Source organism: Sinocyclocheilus rhinocerous, unplaced genomic scaffold (genome assembly GCF_001515625.1).
Source record: "Sinocyclocheilus rhinocerous isolate Xijiao unplaced genomic scaffold, SAMN03320098_v1.1 scaffold180, whole genome shotgun sequence".
Classification (NCBI taxonomy): Eukaryota; Metazoa; Chordata; class Actinopteri; order Cypriniformes; family Cyprinidae; genus Sinocyclocheilus; species Sinocyclocheilus rhinocerous.
The window spans coordinates 310,197-330,622 of record NW_015657493.1 but is presented as its reverse complement, the minus strand read 5'-3'; the positions used below and the strand labels follow the sequence as shown (position 1 = coordinate 330,622).

At 40.9% G+C, this 20,426-nt stretch overlaps 3 protein-coding genes across 3 annotated transcripts in view; 1 reads left to right on the top strand and 2 right to left on the bottom strand.

The window, feature by feature from the left end:
* Positions 1-6,708: 6,708 nt before the first annotated feature.
* cldn1 (claudin 1) lies at positions 6,709-10,318 on the top strand. The gene is made up of 4 exons (XM_016529003.1): positions 6,709-7,023; positions 8,776-8,940; positions 9,563-9,647; positions 9,980-10,318. The coding sequence occupies exons 1-4, from the start codon at positions 6,801-6,803 to the stop codon at positions 10,134-10,136; spliced, it is 630 nt and encodes a 209-aa protein (XP_016384489.1). The 5' UTR covers positions 6,709-6,800; the 3' UTR covers positions 10,137-10,318.
* LOC107721133 (insulin-like growth factor-binding protein 1) overlaps positions 8,386-20,426 on the bottom strand; it is a 25,380-nt gene continuing 13,339 nt past the window's right edge. Inside the window, exon 6 of the transcript XR_001637681.1 lies at positions 8,386-8,407. The gene's annotated coding sequence lies outside the window, so the exon portion shown is untranslated. The remainder of the gene's footprint in view (positions 8,408-20,426) is intronic.
* Positions 18,482-20,426, bottom strand: part of LOC107721120 (angiopoietin-related protein 1-like) — an 8,499-nt gene continuing 6,554 nt past the window's right edge. The window contains exons 4-6 of the mRNA XM_016528986.1: positions 19,798-20,068; positions 18,723-18,921; positions 18,482-18,629 (exon numbers count right to left, since the gene is read on the bottom strand). Of these exons, the coding sequence (XP_016384472.1) occupies positions 18,734-18,921; positions 19,798-20,068 (459 nt within the window). The 3' untranslated portion in view covers positions 18,482-18,629; positions 18,723-18,733. The remainder of the gene's footprint in view (positions 18,630-18,722; positions 18,922-19,797; positions 20,069-20,426) is intronic.

Below are 20,426 nucleotides of genomic sequence, written 5' to 3'. Positions count from 1 at the left end.
GCACACACACACACACACACACACACACACACACACACACACACACACACACACACACTCACACACACGAGGGATGGGGGAAGGGACAGCAACAATAGCAGCAGATGCCTACACACACACTGACAGAACTGATCAACTGCATGAGATATTCAAGACAAGCAGCGCACTGAACCATCAATACACTGTGATCAGAATACATTCATAAGGAGCAATGCCATAAAAACTGTCATCACTTCAGCAACACATTAAAACGGACTTAAAACTACAAGAAAACAAAAAGTAGGCTTCTAACAAAATTAAACATATAAAAATATTTAAAACTTTAACTAAAAGCAAACATAAAATACTAATAAAGTTAAATATACCAAAATACAAACTTGTGAAGTTTAAAACAAAAACAAAAAGGAACTAATAAAATCAAACATTAAAAAAAACTTTCAATTTTAGTTTTTAAATTATTATTATTTATTTTTTTTTGCAGATTTTAACAAAAAGTAATAAACTTTTAGTAACCCTATTAGTTTATTTTCTTTATTTTTATATAATTATAACTTCAAAACTGTACACATTTTCATCCCTAAAGTAGTTTTTAAATTATTATTATTTTTTTTTTTTTTGCAGATTTTAACAAAAAGTAATAAACTTTTAGTAACCCTATTAGTTTATTTTCTTTATTTTTATATAATTATAACTTCAAAACTGTACACATTTTCAAAAGAAAATCACAAAAGAAAATCACAAGATATCTCTTAAATATCTATAACAATGTCTCAAACTGTGCTCAGATTCAGATTTTAGATCATGAGAGTCATTGTATAGCACTGTACACTGCAAAAATTTTCTTACTCTGTATTTTTGCTGTTTTCCAGTATAAATGTCTCAACAATACTATCAATACACATTTACGAGAAGCAGAACGACTTAAAATATAATTTATTCTTATTTTCTGAATTTTTTAAATCAAAATTACGTTTTTAAAGTAAGTGTTTTGTTGAAAAAAATGCCCATGCAGTTAAAAAAACTTGTTTTCCCTTTAAATTAGATTGACAGATATTTTGATACATTGACAGATATTTTTACTTGTTTTAAGTATAAATCCAATTTTGATGGCTAAATGTATCTTGTTTTAAGAATTGGGTATTAGTACTGTAAAACAAGACAAAAATACTCAGTATGAAAGCAATTCTTTGCAGTGTAGATGCTATCAGGATGTCATCTATTGGCTCATCTGTCTCTGTTGTTAATTCTTCAAGCATTAACTCTTCCTGGTTTATTAAAGAGCAGCATCTGAGCAACACAATCACCTCTGGCTCACTGTAACTAGTGTTCACAGTTTATTCATTGTCGTCTGTGTAACCGAACCCTGTTAGTCACATGAGCTCTGGCCAGACTCTTGAAGACAGCCGTTCATTGGTCTTCTGAAGGCGCAGGAATGCTGCATTACATAACATGGCTTTGTGTGTGGTGATCTCTGATAGCTGGTTAATGACTGACTGCAGTTCCCGACAGCTGAGAGCAGCACTCGAGTGGAGAACATCACTGATATGTGTGAGATCTGCTGTGCTGCGATGCTTCATGTGCATCTACTGCTCGAATGTCCTGTTCCAGGACTGTCAAATGTGTAATTACTCCTGACGAAGGCCGGTTTTGAATGGCCTGTCCTGTTTCTGTGCGTGATACACCACCTACAGTGAGCTGACGGTATTGCAGCGAGCAGATGTAGCTGCCCTGATATTAAGACGAGTTTAAAAACACGCTTCATTGCTCCAGAGACCTGATATAACCTCACAATGGCAGCACAAGAGCAATTTCAGTGACATAGTATTATTTATTGCTTTATGAAACAGTGGTATGAATGTAACTGCAAGCAAATGGCAGGGATGTGCAGTGTCGTCCTCTGAACACTGGCACGTTTACTGGATATTTCATACGAATCATGCGGCTTGTTGAAACACTGTGCTGTGTCTCATGACTGTACTTTCTCCCCCACATGACAAGTTCATCCACCTCGAAGACAGTTCATACAGGGGTTCAGAAATTACCTCCTTGTCCATGACTAGTTAGGCAAAGGATTCATAAGCAGTATCCTTGGCTGTTACAGGACCATCAGAGAGTTCAAAAGTGGGTGCCACCAACTTGAGAGGAACTGAAGCGGATGCGGATGCCGCTACCTCGGGAGATTTTGCAGCCGAAGCCGCCTCCTCAGGAGAAACAGGAGTGGGCACTGGATCAGAGTCATGGACTGGGGCGAGCTCTGGAGCGGATTCATGGGCTGGGGTGGATTCTGGATTGAACTCATAAACTGGAGCAGGCTCTGGAGCAGACTCATAAACTGGGGCGAACTCTGAAGGCACCCGGACTGGAACGGGTTCTGGAGTGGCTTCTGAGGGTTCCTGGACTGAAGCAGTCTCTGAGGCAGGCTCCTGGGCCAACAGAGCAGGAAACTTGGGTGGGGCCAGCAAAGCAGGGAGCTTAAGTGGGGCCGCCAGGACAAGGAGTCTGATAGGAGCCGGCAAAGCAAGGAGCGTGGGTGAAGCCGGCAGGGCCAGGAGTCTGGGCAGAGCCAGCAGAGACCCTTCCTCTATGACAGCGAAAGCTGAAGGCTCTGTGGCGGCCTCCATGGCCAAGACACGAAGAGTGGGCTGCTCAGTCACGGTCCTCGTGGCAGCAGAAGTGAGAGGGGGCTGTTCTGTGGAAGGCTGTTGTGGAGCAGGTACCTCAGGGACTTCTGGGACCACCAGAGTCAGGTCGTCCTGGACCATCAGACTTGGGACCACCAGAGTCAGGTCCTCCAGGACCAACGGACTTGGTACCACCAGAGTCTGGTCCTCCAGGACCACCATACTTGGGACCATTGGAGTTGGGTCCTCCAGGACCATCGGACTTGGAACCACCGGAGTCGGGTCCCCCAGGACCATCAGACTTGGGACCCCCAGAGTAGGGTCCTCCAGGACCACCGGACTTGGGACCACCAGAGTACAGGGGTTCAGAAATTACCTCCTTGTCCATGACTAGTTAGGCAAAGGATTCATAAGCAGTATCCTTGGCTGTTACAGGACCATCAGAGAGTTCAAAAGTGGGTGCCACCAACTTGAGAGGAACTGAAGCGGATGCGGATGCCACTACCTCGGGAGATTTTGCAGCCGAAGCCGCCTCCTCAGGAGAAACAGGAGTGGGCACTGGATCAGAGTCATGGACTGGGGCGAGCTCTGGAGCGGATTCATGGGCTGGGGTGGATTCTGGATTGAACTCATAAACTGGAGCAGGCTCTGGAGCAGACTCATAAACTGGGGCGAACTCTGAAGGCTCCCGGACTGGAACGGGTTCTGGAGTGGCTTCTGAGGGTTCCTGGACTGAAGCAGTCTCTGAGGCAGGCTCCTGGGCCAACAGAGCAGGAAACTTGGGTGGGGCCAGCAAAGCAGGGAGCTTAAGTGGGGCCGCCAGGACAAGGAGTCTGATAGGAGCCGGCAAAGCAAGGAGCGTGGGTGAAGCCGGCAGGGCCAGGAGTCTGGGCAGAGCCAGCAGAGACCCTTCCTCTATGACAGCGAAAGCTGAAGGCTCTGTGGCGGCCTCCATGGCCAAGACACGAAGAGTGGGCTGCTCAGTCACGGTCCTCGTGGCAGCAGAAGTGAGAGGGGGCTGTTCTGTGGAAGGCTGTTCTGGAGCAGGTACCTCAGGGAGACTTGGGACCACCAGAGTCAGGTCCTCCAGGACCAACGGACTTGGGACCACCAGAGTCTGGTCCTCCAGGACCACCATACTTGGGACCATTGGAGTCGGGTCCTCCAGGACCATCTGACTTGGGACCCCCAGAGTAGGGTCCTCCAGGACCACCGGACTTGGGACCACCAGAGTCGGGTCCTTCAGGGCCATCAGACTTGGGACCCCCAGAGTCAGGTACTCCTGGACCATTGGACTTGGGACCACAGGAGTCGGGTCCTCCAGGACCACCAAACTTGGGACCCCCAGAGTCGGGTCCCTCTGGACCATCGGACTTGGGACCATCAGAGTCGGGTCCTCCAGGACCACTGGACTTGGGACCACCAGAGTCGGGTCCTCCTGGAACATTGGAATTGGGACCACAGGAGTCGGGTCCTCCAGGACCACCAAACTTGGGACCCCCAGAGTCGGGTCCCCCTGGACCATCGGACTTGGGACCATCAGAGTCGGGTCCTCCAGCACCATCAGACTTGAGGCCACTGGAGCTTGTAGGGTGGAGGAAATCCTTCTCCTCTTTCGCTTATGAGAACGAGGTGACCTTGACGAGATGGCCACCTCTGCAGTCGCCGCAGTGCTTTTGGCCATCTCTGAGGACAATGCAACGATAAAGTCCACCCCAGTAGAAGCTGCAGCAGCCCTAAATGATGTAGGGGAGGCTGCAATGGGCTCGGCCACCTCTAGGAAGGTGGCAGATGAGGTGGACTCATTCCTCCTTCCTCTCCCCGAAGGGGTCATCGGAGGACTGGGGACTTGGCAGTCTGTAAGTAGAAGGGAGGAGGGCCAAGGTGAGGTAGGCCACCATCTCCCTCATGATAGTACACAAAACCCACAAACTGCAAGAATGTTAAAATCCCCAGCATTCCCATCTCCCAGGCACAGACAGGATTGTTAAAGCAGTTGTTAAAAATGTCCTTTAGCGCAGCGTTGTTTAGATCAAGCCCCTCCGCTGCTGTCAGAAACTCAAGTGCAGACTCCTTGATGGTGGATTTCTTCTGTTGAAAAGAAAGGAGCTTGCTATATCTTTCTGCTCTTTCACGAGCGGAGGGGCAAGAACCAGGAGACAGGAACAGGAAGATGCCCATCATCTTGATGAGATGAGGACTCAAAGATGCAGGAAATAGGCTCTTTATTAATAGCAAAAATAAACAAACCTAACAAAAACTACCCTGAGGGGGAAAAACAGGCAGGGAGGCCAGAACAGGGCACAGCAAGACAAGGGAAGGGAAGGGAAGTCCAGACAGGAACAGGCAGAGCAGGCCCAAACAAGGAGCACAAACAAGGATCACAGAGAGTTGTCTCCCTCATTACTCTCCTCATTTGCTCCCTATTTATTCTGTTTGTGTTTGCAGTCCTGTGCATCTTTGTTGTCGCATGTGGTCGGATGTGAAGTAATCGTAATCAGCATTGTTTACATTCAGCATGCGCGTGCTGTCTACTGAATGTAAACCACGCTGATTACGTTGATTACGTTCTGGGGTACTCTCCAAAATGGTGGAAGACGGTAACTCGGGGAGAAGAACTGCTGAATAAATTATGTTGTTAATGTTTTCTTTGCGCACAAAAAGTATTCCCGTAGCTTCGTAAAATTACAGTTGCACCCCTGATGTCACATGTACTATTTTACCAATGTCCTTGCAACGTTTTTGGTCCTGGGAACATTGCAGTTGCATTTCTGTCTATGGAGGGTCAGAGAGCTCTCAGATTTTAACAAAAATATCTTAATTTGTGTTCCGAAGATGAACGAAGGTCTTACGGGTTTGGGACGACATGAGGGTTAGTAATTAATTACAGAATTTCCATTTTTCGGTGAACTAACCCTTTTATAAACGGGGTCACTATAGCTTTATTACTCAGTCAGCTTGGTTCTGGTTCTCAAAAACCCCAAAAGCTTGTTCTCCATCATTGCATACTCATGGATGAGACATGCAGATAACTATATAGTGCAAAGTTTAGTCAACCTTCACTGAATTTGATATAATCAATGAACTCCGAAAAAGTAAACAGTGAATGTTTACATTCTATTAGTTGTCAAAATAAATTAATTGCAACAGTTCTGTCGTACCTAAATTGAACTCTGTACAACGAACAAAAAAACGTTCTCTTTTGAATCCCCATGGTGCAAGAACGTGAAAAAGGCCAGAAATCAACATGCAAGAATGTAAAATGAGTTATGCATTTAAATATGGTTTCATTTTCGTTTGTACTTTACAAATTAACGAAAAATGTGTGCATATTTTCTAGTATAAGTGCACTGTACTCACATTTACTTCTGCATTAAATTACAAATAAAAAAATGACATATCAGCTTGCGCCTTATATTGTGATCTCTAATATTTTAGTAGGCCTACATGTATTTGAGAGACGTTCTTAAATGTGATGCATATATACTGTATATACATGCGCGCACACTTTTGCAGCTTTAATCGCTTTTTTGGTAATTTCATGACTTAACTGACGACAACTACATCGTATGCGCAGTTTCTTGTGCGCTTTATTTATGATGAAGCTGTCAGAGCGTGCGCTTCATATTCGCGTAAATTTGAAGAGTGTGCGCTGTGAGCGCAGTAAAACGGCTTATTGTAAAGAAACCTTATTGACTAATGACTATGAATTTCATTCATACATGGGAAGCGTAATAACAAAATGGTTTGACTGATACTAGAGCTCTTCATTTTTCATCATCTCTTTTCATGATCATGTTAAAATAATCTTAGCAGTTGGTAATTTTCTTATATAGCATATGATATTATATAGCATTTCATTTTATTTGATTATTATATAATTATTAATTAATATGCCTGTTGTTATTTTTTTTTATTTCCACGGTCTAAAGAAGAACAAGTTACACTATTGCTACAAGCTTAAAACTCTTGAGTGTATGTTGTGTGAAGGTGTGAAAGTGCTCGGAGGCGGTAGGAGGCGCGTGAGGATCTTCAGGTGGAGCTTCAGCGCCGGTGAGGAGGATGATGATGATGATGATGATGCTGGAGGAGTTTCATTCATGTGTCAGGCGCACCACGAGCAGCTCTCAGCGCATCTCACTCACTCCAGCAGCTGTAACTCCACACTTCACTCCAGCAATGGCCAACGCAGGGCTGCAGCTCCTCGGCTACACTTTGGCTTTTCTGGGTCTCCTGGGTCTCGTCGCATCCACGGCCATGGCCGAGTGGAAGATGTCCTCATACGCCGGAGACAACATCATCACCGCGCAGGCCATGTATGAGGGGCTCTGGCGCTCCTGTGTGTATCAGAGCACCGGACAGATGCAGTGCAAAGTCTATGACTCCTTACTGCAGCTGCCAGGTAGGAGCGCGATCAGTGTGTGTGTGTGTGTGTGTGTGTGTGTGTGTGTGTGACCCGCTTCTTGTCCAGACAAGTCAGGCGAATAGCACGAATTCTTAAGCAGATGTTTAATACGATTACTGAAAAACCTCAGGATGTAAGAGTTAAAAGTTAAGACGGAATTGTATTTGTGTAACAAAATGTGAATACAAAAAAGATGTTTCCATCCCTCAGACACTGAAATAGAAAATATTTACGCACTTTTCAGAGTCAAACAATATGTTTATTGGCATCATTGACATGTACAGCTTAAAATATTAAACTATATAAATCAGGTTATATCAGTTATTAGAGTTAACTAAATCTAAACGCATTAAAAAAACTGATTTTCATTACTGAAATAAAATATACAAACATTTTATTTTAGCTAATTGTCAATGTAATGTTTCTCATTTAGTTTTAACTTGATGTACTAAAATTACTAAAACTGAAAACTGAAAATAAAAACTATATAGGCATTTAACAACAACAAAAACTAATAAAATAGCACAACAACAAAAGTACTAAAACTTTAACTAAAATTTAAAAAAAACAGACAATATAAAAAACGAAATCAAAATCTTAAGAAGTATAATAGTATCTCAATAATAATAAAACAACACTGATACAAATAGACAATGCAGAAGATAAGTAAACATAGTTAAAATGTATTTTAAAAGAGAATGAACAGAATGGAATGTAAATGCTATGATTATAATGTATCAGATTATGATAATATTTATCATATGGTTTTTGACAAAATAATAACACATTTGGGGTACAAGTAAGGATTATTTTAAAAGCATAGTAAATCATTTGATGAGTATTTTCATTTTAGAGAAACAGTGAACATCTTTATGAATGTATTAAATATATATAAAATGGGTTAAAATGATCCTCTTTTGCATTTCTTCTATTTAATGCAAAATGTCACATTTCAAATTACTGCATAACAACTGAATGAATTGAAAATCAAAGTCACATGATCAGTGACACGCATTAGCTTACATTTGATTAAGCAGTGCATTTACATCTTTTAAACCTATTTTTTTTCTTGTCAGGTTTAAATGAACAAACCCAGAGTGTTCATGAGTAAGCTGATGTGATGTGATGTTACAGTATGTGATGTGATGTTGTTACATTGCTATGTTATGGTATGTTGTCTTTTGATGTGTTGTGATGTTATATGTGTTGTCATGTAGTGTGTTGTGATGTTTTATGTGTTGTGTTGTGTTGTGTTGTCATGTAGTAATGTGTTGTTACATGTGTTGTGATGTGACATGACGTGACATGTGGCCAAGTATGGTACTCGGAATTTGTGCTCCGCATTTATCCCATCCAAGTACACACACACACACACACACACCTAATGCCTTGCCTCTGTCATGGTTATTGAGGGTGGAAGAGAGTGCTGTTCGTTCACTCCCACCTACACCTACAATTCCTGGCAGTACTGAGACTCGAACCCATGACCTTTGGGTTTCATGTCCAACTCTTTAACCCTTAGGCCACAACTACCCCCAGTTACATGTTATGTTATGTTATGTTATGTTATGTTATATGTTATGTTATGTTATGTTATATGTTATGTTATGTTATGTTATGTTATGTTATGTTATATGTTATGTTATGTTATGTTATGTTGGTTATGTTATGTTATGCTATGCTATGCTATGCTATGCTATGTTATGTTATGTTATGTTACTTATGTTATGTTATTTGTGTCTGTCTCAGGAGAGGTTCAGGCGGCTCGCGGTTTTATGATCACTTCCATCTTCCTGTGTGCCGTCGGTCTGCTAGTCGCTGCTGTCGGCATGAAGTGCACCACCTGCCTGTCTGACGAAAAAGAACAGAAGAACAAAGTGGCTATGGCTGGAGGTGTTCTCTTCATCATCGCAGATATGTTGCTATTCACTCTCTGTAGAATCTACTCAATAAATCTGAGGCAACCATTAGCACTCGGTTTGTGTGGGTGGATTTCATCAGATGTGTTGAGTAAAGATAAAACGGATATGACACACTAAAAGAAATTATGCAAATCTACCTAACATTTTTCAATGCATGACACAACTAATTATTTACTTAGAATTACTTATAAAAAGTGGGTAATATGAAGTCTTATTTGTTATTATTTGTTTAAAATACCAGGTGTTTGCAATGAACAAGTAAGAAGTTATGTATCACTGCACTGACTTCAGCACAGCTAATGCTGAATTAAAACCCACATTCACATATCTGCTCACAGCCCAACCACACACTCCGGCCTTCAGCACAATATAAACTTCAACATAACACAAACTCTTTTAAATGTCAGGCCAGCAATTGTTTGATTACCAACACTCCTCAAAAGATCTACTTTTGTATTCGACAGAAGTTTTGAACTAGAGTAAATGATGACAGAATTGTCATTTTTTTGGGCGAAAATTATCACTTTAACGAAGTCTGGTAAACAAAGTAATTAAACTATTAAAATCTGTTCCCGTGCAGCATGTTCATGTCAGATCTCTTCTTATTTCTACAAGGGTTTGTGCTCTTGTTGCCACCAGCTGGTATGGAGAAAACATAAGGAAGACGTTCTTTGATCCATTTACTCCTACAAATGCAAGGTGAGTGTCAGGAGTTTACTCTAGTAAAACACTGAATGTAGTAAATGTATCATGTGTGCTGTAACCTGTGAGGCTTTATAAATCTATACATCTAACATCTGGATTCTTAATTGTTCAATAATACAAATGTAAATATGAATTTACTGAAGTATTATTAAGCAATACTGATTTATTGATGGCATCCATCCAAACATTTGTGAAAACTGTTATTGATGTAGTAATGTCTTGAAGATTGGTGTGTTTTATCATTGTGAGTGAAGCTCCTCTCATGTTGTGAGGTTGAATGCTGTGGTGAGGTGGATGTTGTGAGCTGATGTTGGTCGTGTGCACAGATATGAGTTCGGGAAGGCTCTGTACGTGGGCTGGGGCGCGTCGGCTCTGACCCTCATCGGTGGGATCATGCTCTGCTGTAACTGTGCGTGTAAACCCGCTGAGAAATCATACCCGCCTCCTCGTGCCGCAGGACGACCGGGAACCGACCGCGTGTGAATCCAGTCACAAACAGCTCATGAACACTACAGCATCCCTGTCTGCTAGTGATGTGCCAAGCAGCTTTAGCTTCCTTGATTTATGAATTGTTTTATTACCAAAACTTCTCATGGGGTATTAAAGCACTAGATAAGCTCTATCAATGTGTTTCTTTGTCGATATTCAATAAAAATGTCTTGATAAATGTATTTTCTGCACTGATGTTATTGAAAAAAAACATTATTCAGTAATAACTCTTGGCTTAAAGCTGAAGTGTCACTGGTTTCCTGAACATGTTCCCGGTTTGCCATTGGTCCGTCACTCTGATAGCTCCGCCCCAAACTCAAATCATTGGTTGAGTCATTAGCTATGATTCAATTCAAAGATGCAAATTAAACTTGTGTGAAAAATTGGAATATGACATAAAACATTTGCAAATAAAGCACTGTTTCCATTCCTTGTGTTCAAGAGAACAAAATCATGACTTACTGGTAAATGGTGCAAATTATCATTATTAATAAAAAGTTGCTGCATCCGGTAAAGACTGTGACTTTTGTCCCCCTACATAATAAATGAAGAAAGGAAAAAAACAACCGCTGTCGTGTTTTCTTGTGTTTGGATGCCTGATGTTTGAACACAATCATGTGTAATTACCCCAAATCATTTCAATGACAGACTCTAGCTCAGGCATGTCAGAATTATTAATTAATTACAGCATTTGAGATGGTGTGCGATGAGATTTATTTGCTGGTTAGTCTAGTAATCCAATCATATCATCTGTTGAGACAAAGTCACCTGAGTGTGTGTGTAGGTGATGTAAAAGAGGAAAGACCACAGCACTGTGAGGCAAGGGAGGGGAGACTCAAAATGTTTCTAAACTTAAAATGCCCTGTTTGCATTTGTGTTGTTTTACTACTTACACAATTATTTAAAGTAAAAAACATTGTTATTTACAATACACAGCGTGGTTTATAATTATATTTTTTTATGGGGGAGGGGTCCTGGCGCTGAATGTCTGCTGAATGAAAAAAGCTGAATGTCTGATTCAAACACAAGAGGGCAGCAGAACATTTGCATCTGTTTGAAAAACACTTTTAAAAATTAATAACAATAGCAAAACATACAAATAAAAATAAAGAAAATATGGCCGCATGTGGCATAGATTGTGATCTGTTAACAGTGTTTTTGAGAGATTATATTGATTACAGGCCTAGGTCTATCCATAATTACTACTTGCAAAATGGGAGAAAGGCATTTCTTTCACATATGCTTCCACTGCACTAACATCAGATCATCTTTGTAAATGAATGATAACTGAAGGGATCATCCTGCTATCATTCTCACTATCCTATGAAAGCATAAAAGGATAGTTCACCCAAAAAAAATGAAAATTACCCATTTACTTCATCTTCTTTCAGATGAATACAATAGGGGTTATATAAAAAAATGGGCTTGTCTGAAGAGATTAAAAGAGTTTGGCATTCTGATTTTACTGTAATAATAATAATAATAAAAAACTGTCATAAATTGTCCTGCACATTCAAGCAAGCAGGGGTGGTTACCATTCATTTGACTGCTGTCACACAACTCTTCTTACACATTTATCCAGTGTGTGTGTGTGTGTGTGTGAGTGTGTGAGTGTGTGTGTGTGTGCAAAACATACAAATAAAAATAAAGAAAATATGGCCGCATGTGGCATAGATTGTGATCTGTTAACAGTGTTTTTGAGAGATTATATTGATTACAGGCCTAGGTCTATCCATAATTACTACTTGCAAAATGGGAGAAAGGCATTTCTTTCACATATGCTTCCACTGCACTAACATCAGATCATCTTTGTAAATGAATGATAACTGAAGGGATCATCCTGCTATCATTCTCACTATCCTATGAAAGCATAAAAGGATAGTTCACCCAAAAAAAATGAAAATGACCCATTTACTTCATCTTCTTTCCGATGAATACAATAGGGGTTATGTAAAAAAATGGCCTGGCTCTTCCAAGCTTTATAATGGCAGTGAATGGCTGTTGAGATTCAATAGTCCAATAGAAGTCCAATAAACTGTGTGCATCCATCATAATAAGTGCTCCACATGGCTCCAGGGGGTTACTAAAGGTTTCTGAAGCAAATTGATGCGTTTGTGTAAGAATAATATACATACTTAAAAGTTTATCAACCACAAGCTTCACATCTATAAAACACATCTTTCTTCTGGTCCTGAAAACTGATTGGACTTTCAAGTAGACTTTATTAGTGGAATTATGTAGGGAAGAACAAATGAGGGTATGTGGGTGATTTCAGACACAGCTGCTGTCTCTGTGAGAGGGTCACTTATTCACTTCAATTCGTTCAAAAAACACTGATTCATTCAGGAAGAAAGCAAGTGTATGGCTGCATCTGAAAGCGCAAACTCTTTTGAGTCTGTGCTTCTTTTGAATAAGTAATTAATTCACCACAGTTTAAAAAAGTATGTTCTAAATGTGTCATGAATAATCATCATGTTGTCATTGTCATGTGACGTGCCAGCGTCACTTCACCTCCATTCGCGACTCCTTTTTTTCACCTGCTGTTTTATGAATACTGTGAATTCGGCATATTGCATATTTGGATGCGGCCTACTGTATGTCTTTATGAGTGAGTCTTTGAATTATTCACTCAACCAATTTGTTCTGAAACTCTGATTCATTCAGGAATGAAACACTGCTTCCACTACCCAGTGTTACAACAATTCTGTTATGAATTATCATCACAGTGGAAATGACATTTGTATTTAAATCAACATTAACATCAAAGTGACGTACTTGCATGTTCCACATACTTGAATGATTCATCAGTGAGCTAATGCTACATAAAATAATGCTTGTCTTCATAATCAAAATGCAATAACTTGGTCTTTCTCTGAAATGACCTTCCTCTTCAGCTGATGCTGCACAATTATATTAACCAATAGTCAGACATTGCATTGTCTTACTGTGTGTAAATGTCAGCCTAATCTGGTGTGAAAAATTCACATATTTTATGTCAAGTCTATTTTTGTAGGACAGCAAAGATTAACAATCACTAACAGATCGAGTTATCGAGCAGAGCAGATCAGATCGAGCACATAATTTTTTACAATTAATCCAATTAATTGTTTATGATAAAAATTAAAACTCTACATTTTAACCTTAATGAATCTAGACCTTTTACAGAAACAACATGGGCTGCAGATGCAGTTGTTACTGTGATGTGATCTTCCTCTGGTTACTGATGAGTGTAGGAATGGAAGGACATCAGACTGTGTTTCTTATTCTTCTGTCATCAGATATGAAATGCTTTTTCGAGCGAGCTGAATTGATTAGCATCTCCTCGCACACATGCAGAATTAACAAATGTCTGGTTGGACTCTCCAGCTTCCGCAGGTTCCAGAGAGACCGGTGGGAATTTTGACGTGAGGTTTTTCGCAGCATCTCTCAGCTCGAGTTCTTTTCCACTCTACGCTCACAGAATGACTCCCTTCAGACGTCCAGGACAGCCGTGTGGTCTCCGCATGTGGGCCAAAGATGTCACCTTCACCCACAAGCACCTCGTGAGAGCCAGCAGTCCCAGAGGGTCACACTTCACCAGACCTGGTCAAACGGTGCGACCGCCAGTCAGATTTCAGGCCCGGCTCACGCTATGCCAGCGCTGAAAGAAGGCTTCTCCTTCAGGCTGAGAAACCAGAGGAGTTTTTGGAAACGTTGGATCACACTGGCTCCCTGTGTGCTTCAGGGATGTGCTAATGCACCCAACACGTTTATGTTAATTTGAGGTTTGCATTTATGCATCTGGACGCTCTATATGGCTGTGAGAGTGACTTAGAGTATGTGCTGCATACAGACAGGAGGAACATACCATCAAGACTGTGCTACAAAAAACACATTACTGCTGTGCATAAATGAAGATGTATGTGAAGTGTGCATTTAACGTGATGCTTTTACCAAGTGCATCGTTTGTGCTCCAGCCATGATTCCTACTTCTGCTACTGCACTAAGTGAAGCACTGTTTTCATCTGTTGAACCAGAAAACAGAGTCACATCTACAGACCAGAAGACCAGGAGCGACTCTTTTCATGCCAGACCGGAGGGAAACACCTAGAAACCACCCAGAATGGCCAAAAACACACACACAGTGCCACATAACAGGTGCCCAGAGCTCCCTTTAGTCATTCTTTAAAAAACATTGTGATGAAAAAAGGCAAATTAAAGAGCAGAATCTATAAACTCTTTCGCCTGATTTTTTCTTCATTTATATGGCCATAAACACTCCATAAAGAGCTATTAAAGTTGTAGTGGTGGTGCGTTATTGGTCTCTTGGCTGTTTCTTTGTCTATTTGATCATCAGTTTGAGAAGAAGCTCTTAAAAGTTTCATTGTGTGGCTGAACTGAATGTATTTGTACTTTTCCACTCTTTGTGTGTTTTTAGGAAGAAGTCTTTAAAACTGTGTTTGATGGATGGACCATCCGTTCAGGGTGTTTCCCCGAGACGCTGGGATAGATGTGGAGAATGATAGATGGATGGACTTTAAACCTGTGAGCCTTCCATAAGACGAACACGTGTTATACTTGCTCCTTCCTGTTAGCGGAGCATTTTTCTGACCACAAACTGACAACAATGCAAGTCTGGTCCTTCATTTCAATGCTTCAGGTTTCCCCTCAAGTTATCAAGAGAGTTCATTTGCATTTATGAAAGTCAGTTAATAAAAAATGAATGAAAAAGAATGGCAAGTTTGAATCTAAAGCCTTTTGTGTCATGATCATAGCAGCAATGAAGCCAACTAATTGCGAAAAGCAATTAACTAATTGCTAACTGCAAAAGCAATAAATCTACAGTTTCATGCATTGATGAAGCAAAAAGTCAGTTAAACGTCTGCACAGAGAACATGTGCATTAGCCAGTAGCTGGACTGATGGAGGAGAAGGAAAAACACACAACAACCACAGACATTTGGCCTGTTTCCATCCAGCAGTGGCTCTTACACACTTTCCCCATGCAGCGCCGTCTGAAGCCCAGCAATATGTTTCTCATTGTGCTTCTGTGCTCTGTTTCTTCTGCCACTGTACGTCTAAAATCCACCAAAATAAACGTGAGGTGGGAGAAACTGTGGCGTATGAACAGCTGTATTTCACCTAAATGCGTTTTAAATACATGTTTGAACGAGTCTCTGTGTTTGATCAGATTGACAGAATGATAGAAAGTGGCAAAACATTTAAACGAAGCTTCTGAAGTTAAATCAAAATTTTGTTACATTATGTTCTCACTGGAAAGCTCAAGATGCATTGAAAAAAAATGACATTACTGAATTAATCATTTCTACCAACAAAACTTTATGTTTTAACTTTTATGGGTAAAATTATGTAAGAACTTAGATTTACCACTTGTTGCCATGTAGTCATCAGAGATGTTTTTATGATTCATTTCTAATCATAAAAAACCCTATCAAACATGTTGTTGTGGACATGGTTTGCTAAAATGTGCTCAAAGCATGACACTGAGATGACTGAAATGAAGTTTGAGTGATGATACACTTTCATTTGTTTCTCTGTCACATCATTTGTAAATCAAGCAAACTCCAAACATTACTCATACAAACTGTGTTTCCCACTGGACCATGAAGAAGCTGAAGTCAGTCAGTCCGGCTTCAGTCGATGGGTCTGATCATCATACGCACAGACTTCATGGAGTAAAAACCCCCTCCATAATCGGCCCAGAATATGCCGTCCTGAAAGCGGCTGCGATAGACTCCTCCGGAGTACCACACGCCGTTCAGATTGGCCTGACCGCAGGCGCTGTACCACCAGCCAGCCTTGTGGAAATGAGCACAGTTACCTGAGAGACAATCTGCCAGACAGGAGGAAAACGCCTAGAAACCACCAGAATGACCAAAAATACACACAGTGGCCGCATATCAAGTGGCCAGAGCTCCCTTTAGTCATTCTTTAAAAAACATTGTGATGAAAAAAGGCAAATTAAAGAGCAGAATCTATAAACTCTTTCGCCTGATTTTTTCTTCATTTATATGGCCATAAACACTCCATAAAGAGCTATTAAAGTTGTAGTGGTGGTGCGTTATTGGTCTCTTGGCTGTTTCTTTTTCTATTTGATCATCAGTTTGAGAAGAAGCTCTTAAAAGTTTCATTGTGTGGCTGAACTGAATGTATTTGTACTTTTCCACTCTTTGTGTGTTTTTAGGAAGAAGTCTTTAAAACTGTGTTTGATGGATGGACCATCCGTTCAGGGTGTTTCCCCGAGACGCTGGGATAGATGTGGAGAATGATAGATGGATGGACTTTAAACCTGTGAGCCTTCCATAAGACGAACACGTGTTATACTTGCTCCTTCCTGTTAGCGGAGCATTTTTCTGACCACAAACTGACAACAATGCAAGTCTGGTCCTTCATTTCAATGCTTCAGGTTTCCCCTCAAGTTATCAAGAGAGTTCATTTGCATTTATGAAAGTCAGTTAATAAAAAATGAATGAAAAAGAATGGCAAGTTTGAATCTAAAGCCTTTTGTGTCATGATCATAGCAGCAATGAAGCCAACTAATTAACTGCAAAAGCAATAAATCTACAGTTGCATGCATTGATGAAGCAAAAAGTCAGTTAAACATCTGCACAGAGAACATGTGCATTAGCCAGTAGCTGGACTGATGGAGGAGAAGGAAAAACACACAACAACCACAGACATTTGGCCTGTTTCCATCCAGCAGTGGCTCTTACACCTTCCTGTTAGCGGAGCATTTTTCTGACCACAAACTGACAACAATGCAAGTCTGGTCCTTCATTTCAATGCTTCAGGTTTCCCCTCAAGTTATCAAGAGAGTTCATTTGCATTTATGAAAGTCAGTTAATAAAAAATGAATGAAAAAGAATGGCAAGTTTGAATCTAAAGCCTTTTGTGTCATGATCATAGCAGCAATGAAGCCAACTAATTGCGAAAAGCAATTAACTAATTGCTAACTGCAAAAGCAATAAATCTACAGTTTCATGCATTGATGAAGCAAAAAGTCAGTTAAACGTCTGCACAGAGAACATGTGCATTAGCCAGTAGCTGGACTGATGGAGGAGAAGGAAAAACACACAACAACCACAGACATTTGGCCTGTTTCCATCCAGCAGTGGCTCTTACACACTTTCCCCATGCAGCGCCGTCTGAAGCCCAGCAATATGTTTCTCATTGTGCTTCTGTGCTCTGTTCTTCTGCCCCGTAACGTCTAAAAAGCCACCAAAATAAACGTGAGGTGGGAGAAACCGTGGTGTATGAACAGCTGTATTTCACCTAAATGCGTTTTAAATACATGTTTGAACAAGTCTCTGTGTTTGATCAGATTGACAGAATGATAGAAAGTGGCAAAACATTTAAACGAAGCTTCCGATGTTAAATCTAAATTTTGTTACATCATGTTCTCACTGGAAATCTCATGATGCATTGAAAAAAACGACATTACTGAATTAATCAATCATTTCTACCAACAAAACTTATTTTTATGGGTAAAATTATGTAAGAACTTAGATGTACCACTTGTTGCCGTGTAGTCATCAGAGATGTTTTTATGATTCATTTCTAATCATAAAAAACCCTATCAAACATGTTGTTGTGGACATGGTTTGCTAAAATGTGCTCAAAGCATGACACTGAGATGACTGAAATGAAGTTTGAGTGATGATACACTTTCATTTGTTTCTCTGTCACATCATTAAGAATGGCAAGTTTGAATCTAAAGCCTTTTGTGTCATGATCATAGCAGCAATGAAGCCAACTAATTAACTGCAAAAGCAATAAATCTACAGTTTCATGCATTGATGAAGCAAAAAGTCAGTTAAACGTCTGCACAGAGAACATGTGCATTAGCCAGTAGCTGGACTGATGGAGGAGAAGGAAAAACACACAACAACCACAGACATTTGGCCTGTTTCCATCCAGCAGTGGCTCTTACACACTTTCCCCATGCAGCGCCGTCTGGAGCCCAGCAATATGTTTCTCATTGTGCTTCTGTGCTCTGTTTCTTCTGCCACTGTACGTCTAAAATCCACCAAAATAAACGTGAGGTGGGAGAAACTGTGGCGTATGAACAGCTGTATTTCACCTAAATGCGTTTTAAATACATGTTTGAACGAGTCTCTGTGTTTGATCAGATTGACAGAATGATAGAAAGTGGCAAAACATTTAAACGAAGCTTCTGAAGTTAAATCAAAATTTTGTTACATTATGTTCTCACTGGAAAGCTCAAGATGCATTGAAAAAAAATGACATTACTGAATTAATCATTTCTACCAACAAAACTTTATGTTTTAACTTTTATGGGTAAAATTATGTAAGAACTTAGATTTACCACTTGTTGCCATGTAGTCATCAGAGATGTTTTTATGATTCATTTCTAATCATAAAAAACCCTATCAAACATGTTGTTGTGGACATGGTTTGCTAAAATGTGCTCAAAGCATGACACTGAGATGACTGAAATGAAGTTTGAGTGATGATACACTTTCATTTGTTTCTCTGTCACATCATTTGTAAATCAAGCAAACTCCAAACATTACTCATACAAACTGTGTTTCCCACTGGACCATGAAGAAGCTGAAGTCAGTCAGTCCGGCTTCAGTCGATGGGTCTGATCATCATACGCACAGACTTCATGGAGTAAAAACCCCCTCCATAATCGGCCCAGAATATGCCGTCCTGAAAGCGGCTGCGATAGACTCCTCCGGAGTACCACACGCCGTTCAGATTGGCCTGACCGCAGGCGCTGTACCACCAGCCAGCCTTGTGGAAATGAGCACAGTTACCTGAAAGACAATCAACCATCAGTGTCTTAGTCATTCTGCCTCTCAGTTAATGTGCACTATATTGCCAAAAGTATTGGAACACCCCCTTCTAATCAACAGGTTTGACTACTTTCGGCTGCGATAGACTCCTCCGGAGTACCACACGCAGTTCAGATTGGCCTGACCGCAGGCGCTGTACCACCAGCCAGCCTTGTGGAAATGAGCACAGTTACCTGAGAGACAATCAACCATCAGTGTCTTAGTCATTCTGCCTCTCAGTTAATGTGCACTATATTGCCAAAAGTATTGGGACACCCCCTTCTAATCAACAGGTTTGACTACTTTAGTAATTTCCACGAGTACAAATCTGAATGTTGAAGCATATGATGATATTCCAGGGAATTGTGTGCTTCTAATTTTATAGCAGCAGTTTGGACAGGACCCTTTTCTATTCTAACATGACAACGCCTCTGTGTATAAGACAAGGTTCAAAAAGAAATGATTGATTGAGTCAGTGTGGAAGAACTGGACTGGTCTGCTGTGACTTTAAATGCAGACCTCGAGCCAAAAACTCATCAGCAAACACCAGTGACTTGTACTTATGGCTACAGTCATTTTAGACACTTACAAAACTGGAAATTCATGGAAATTACTAAAGTAGTCAAACCTGTTCATTAGAAGGGGGTGTCCCAATGCTTTTGGCAATATAGTGTATCTTGACTGTTCTTCAGATATTTGCACTGGAAAACAAGAATTATTTAGCATAGTATTGTTGTTGTCCTTGTAAACATGTCATTCTGAATGATGTACCATATGTAACTCAGTTTGAATGACCCACAATGACCCAGGGTTTATAATGACACGCCATAAACGATCTCACGTGTGGTGAAGGATCACCTGAGAAGGCGTCATTGTCGTGGTCCAGCGTGGTGAACTGCTTGCCGTTGTGGCTGCTCAGTGAATCCCCAGCGTTGCCCTGGTAGGTTCCCAGACGCAGACGGTACGCCTGGCTCTCGGGCTCCAGGTGGAAGCTGCTGTAGGCTGCGTAAACCTTCTTCCCCATCCAGTCCTCCAGCTCCACCAGCAGCTTGTAGTCTTCCTGTTTGCCCAGGTTATAGATGTTTTCCAGACCCAGCCAGTGTTCACCATCCACATCACCAAAGCCTTTCTGGAGGACAAGAAAAAGAGAGCTGAACACAACTATATTTACTGCAGTCACTGGATGCTGTTATCATTAGCACTGCATGTTACCTTTGAAATACTGGAAATGCAAAGTAACCTCAGGCTTCTTTGAACAACGGGGCTTTGGGCTGATGAGGGATGTTAAAGACATCACTGCTGATTTCAGCACATACTGCAGCCGACTGTTATTATTTCACTACAGCAATAAGCATGCGTGAGTTTAGTTACAGTGCAAACACACCTGCAGCAGCTCATCGAACACTTTGGCTTCGCTGGAAAGTGTGTGAAGTTGAGGTTTAGGAGGCTTTGCTCTGTGTGTGTGTGTGTGTGTGTGTCTGTGTGTG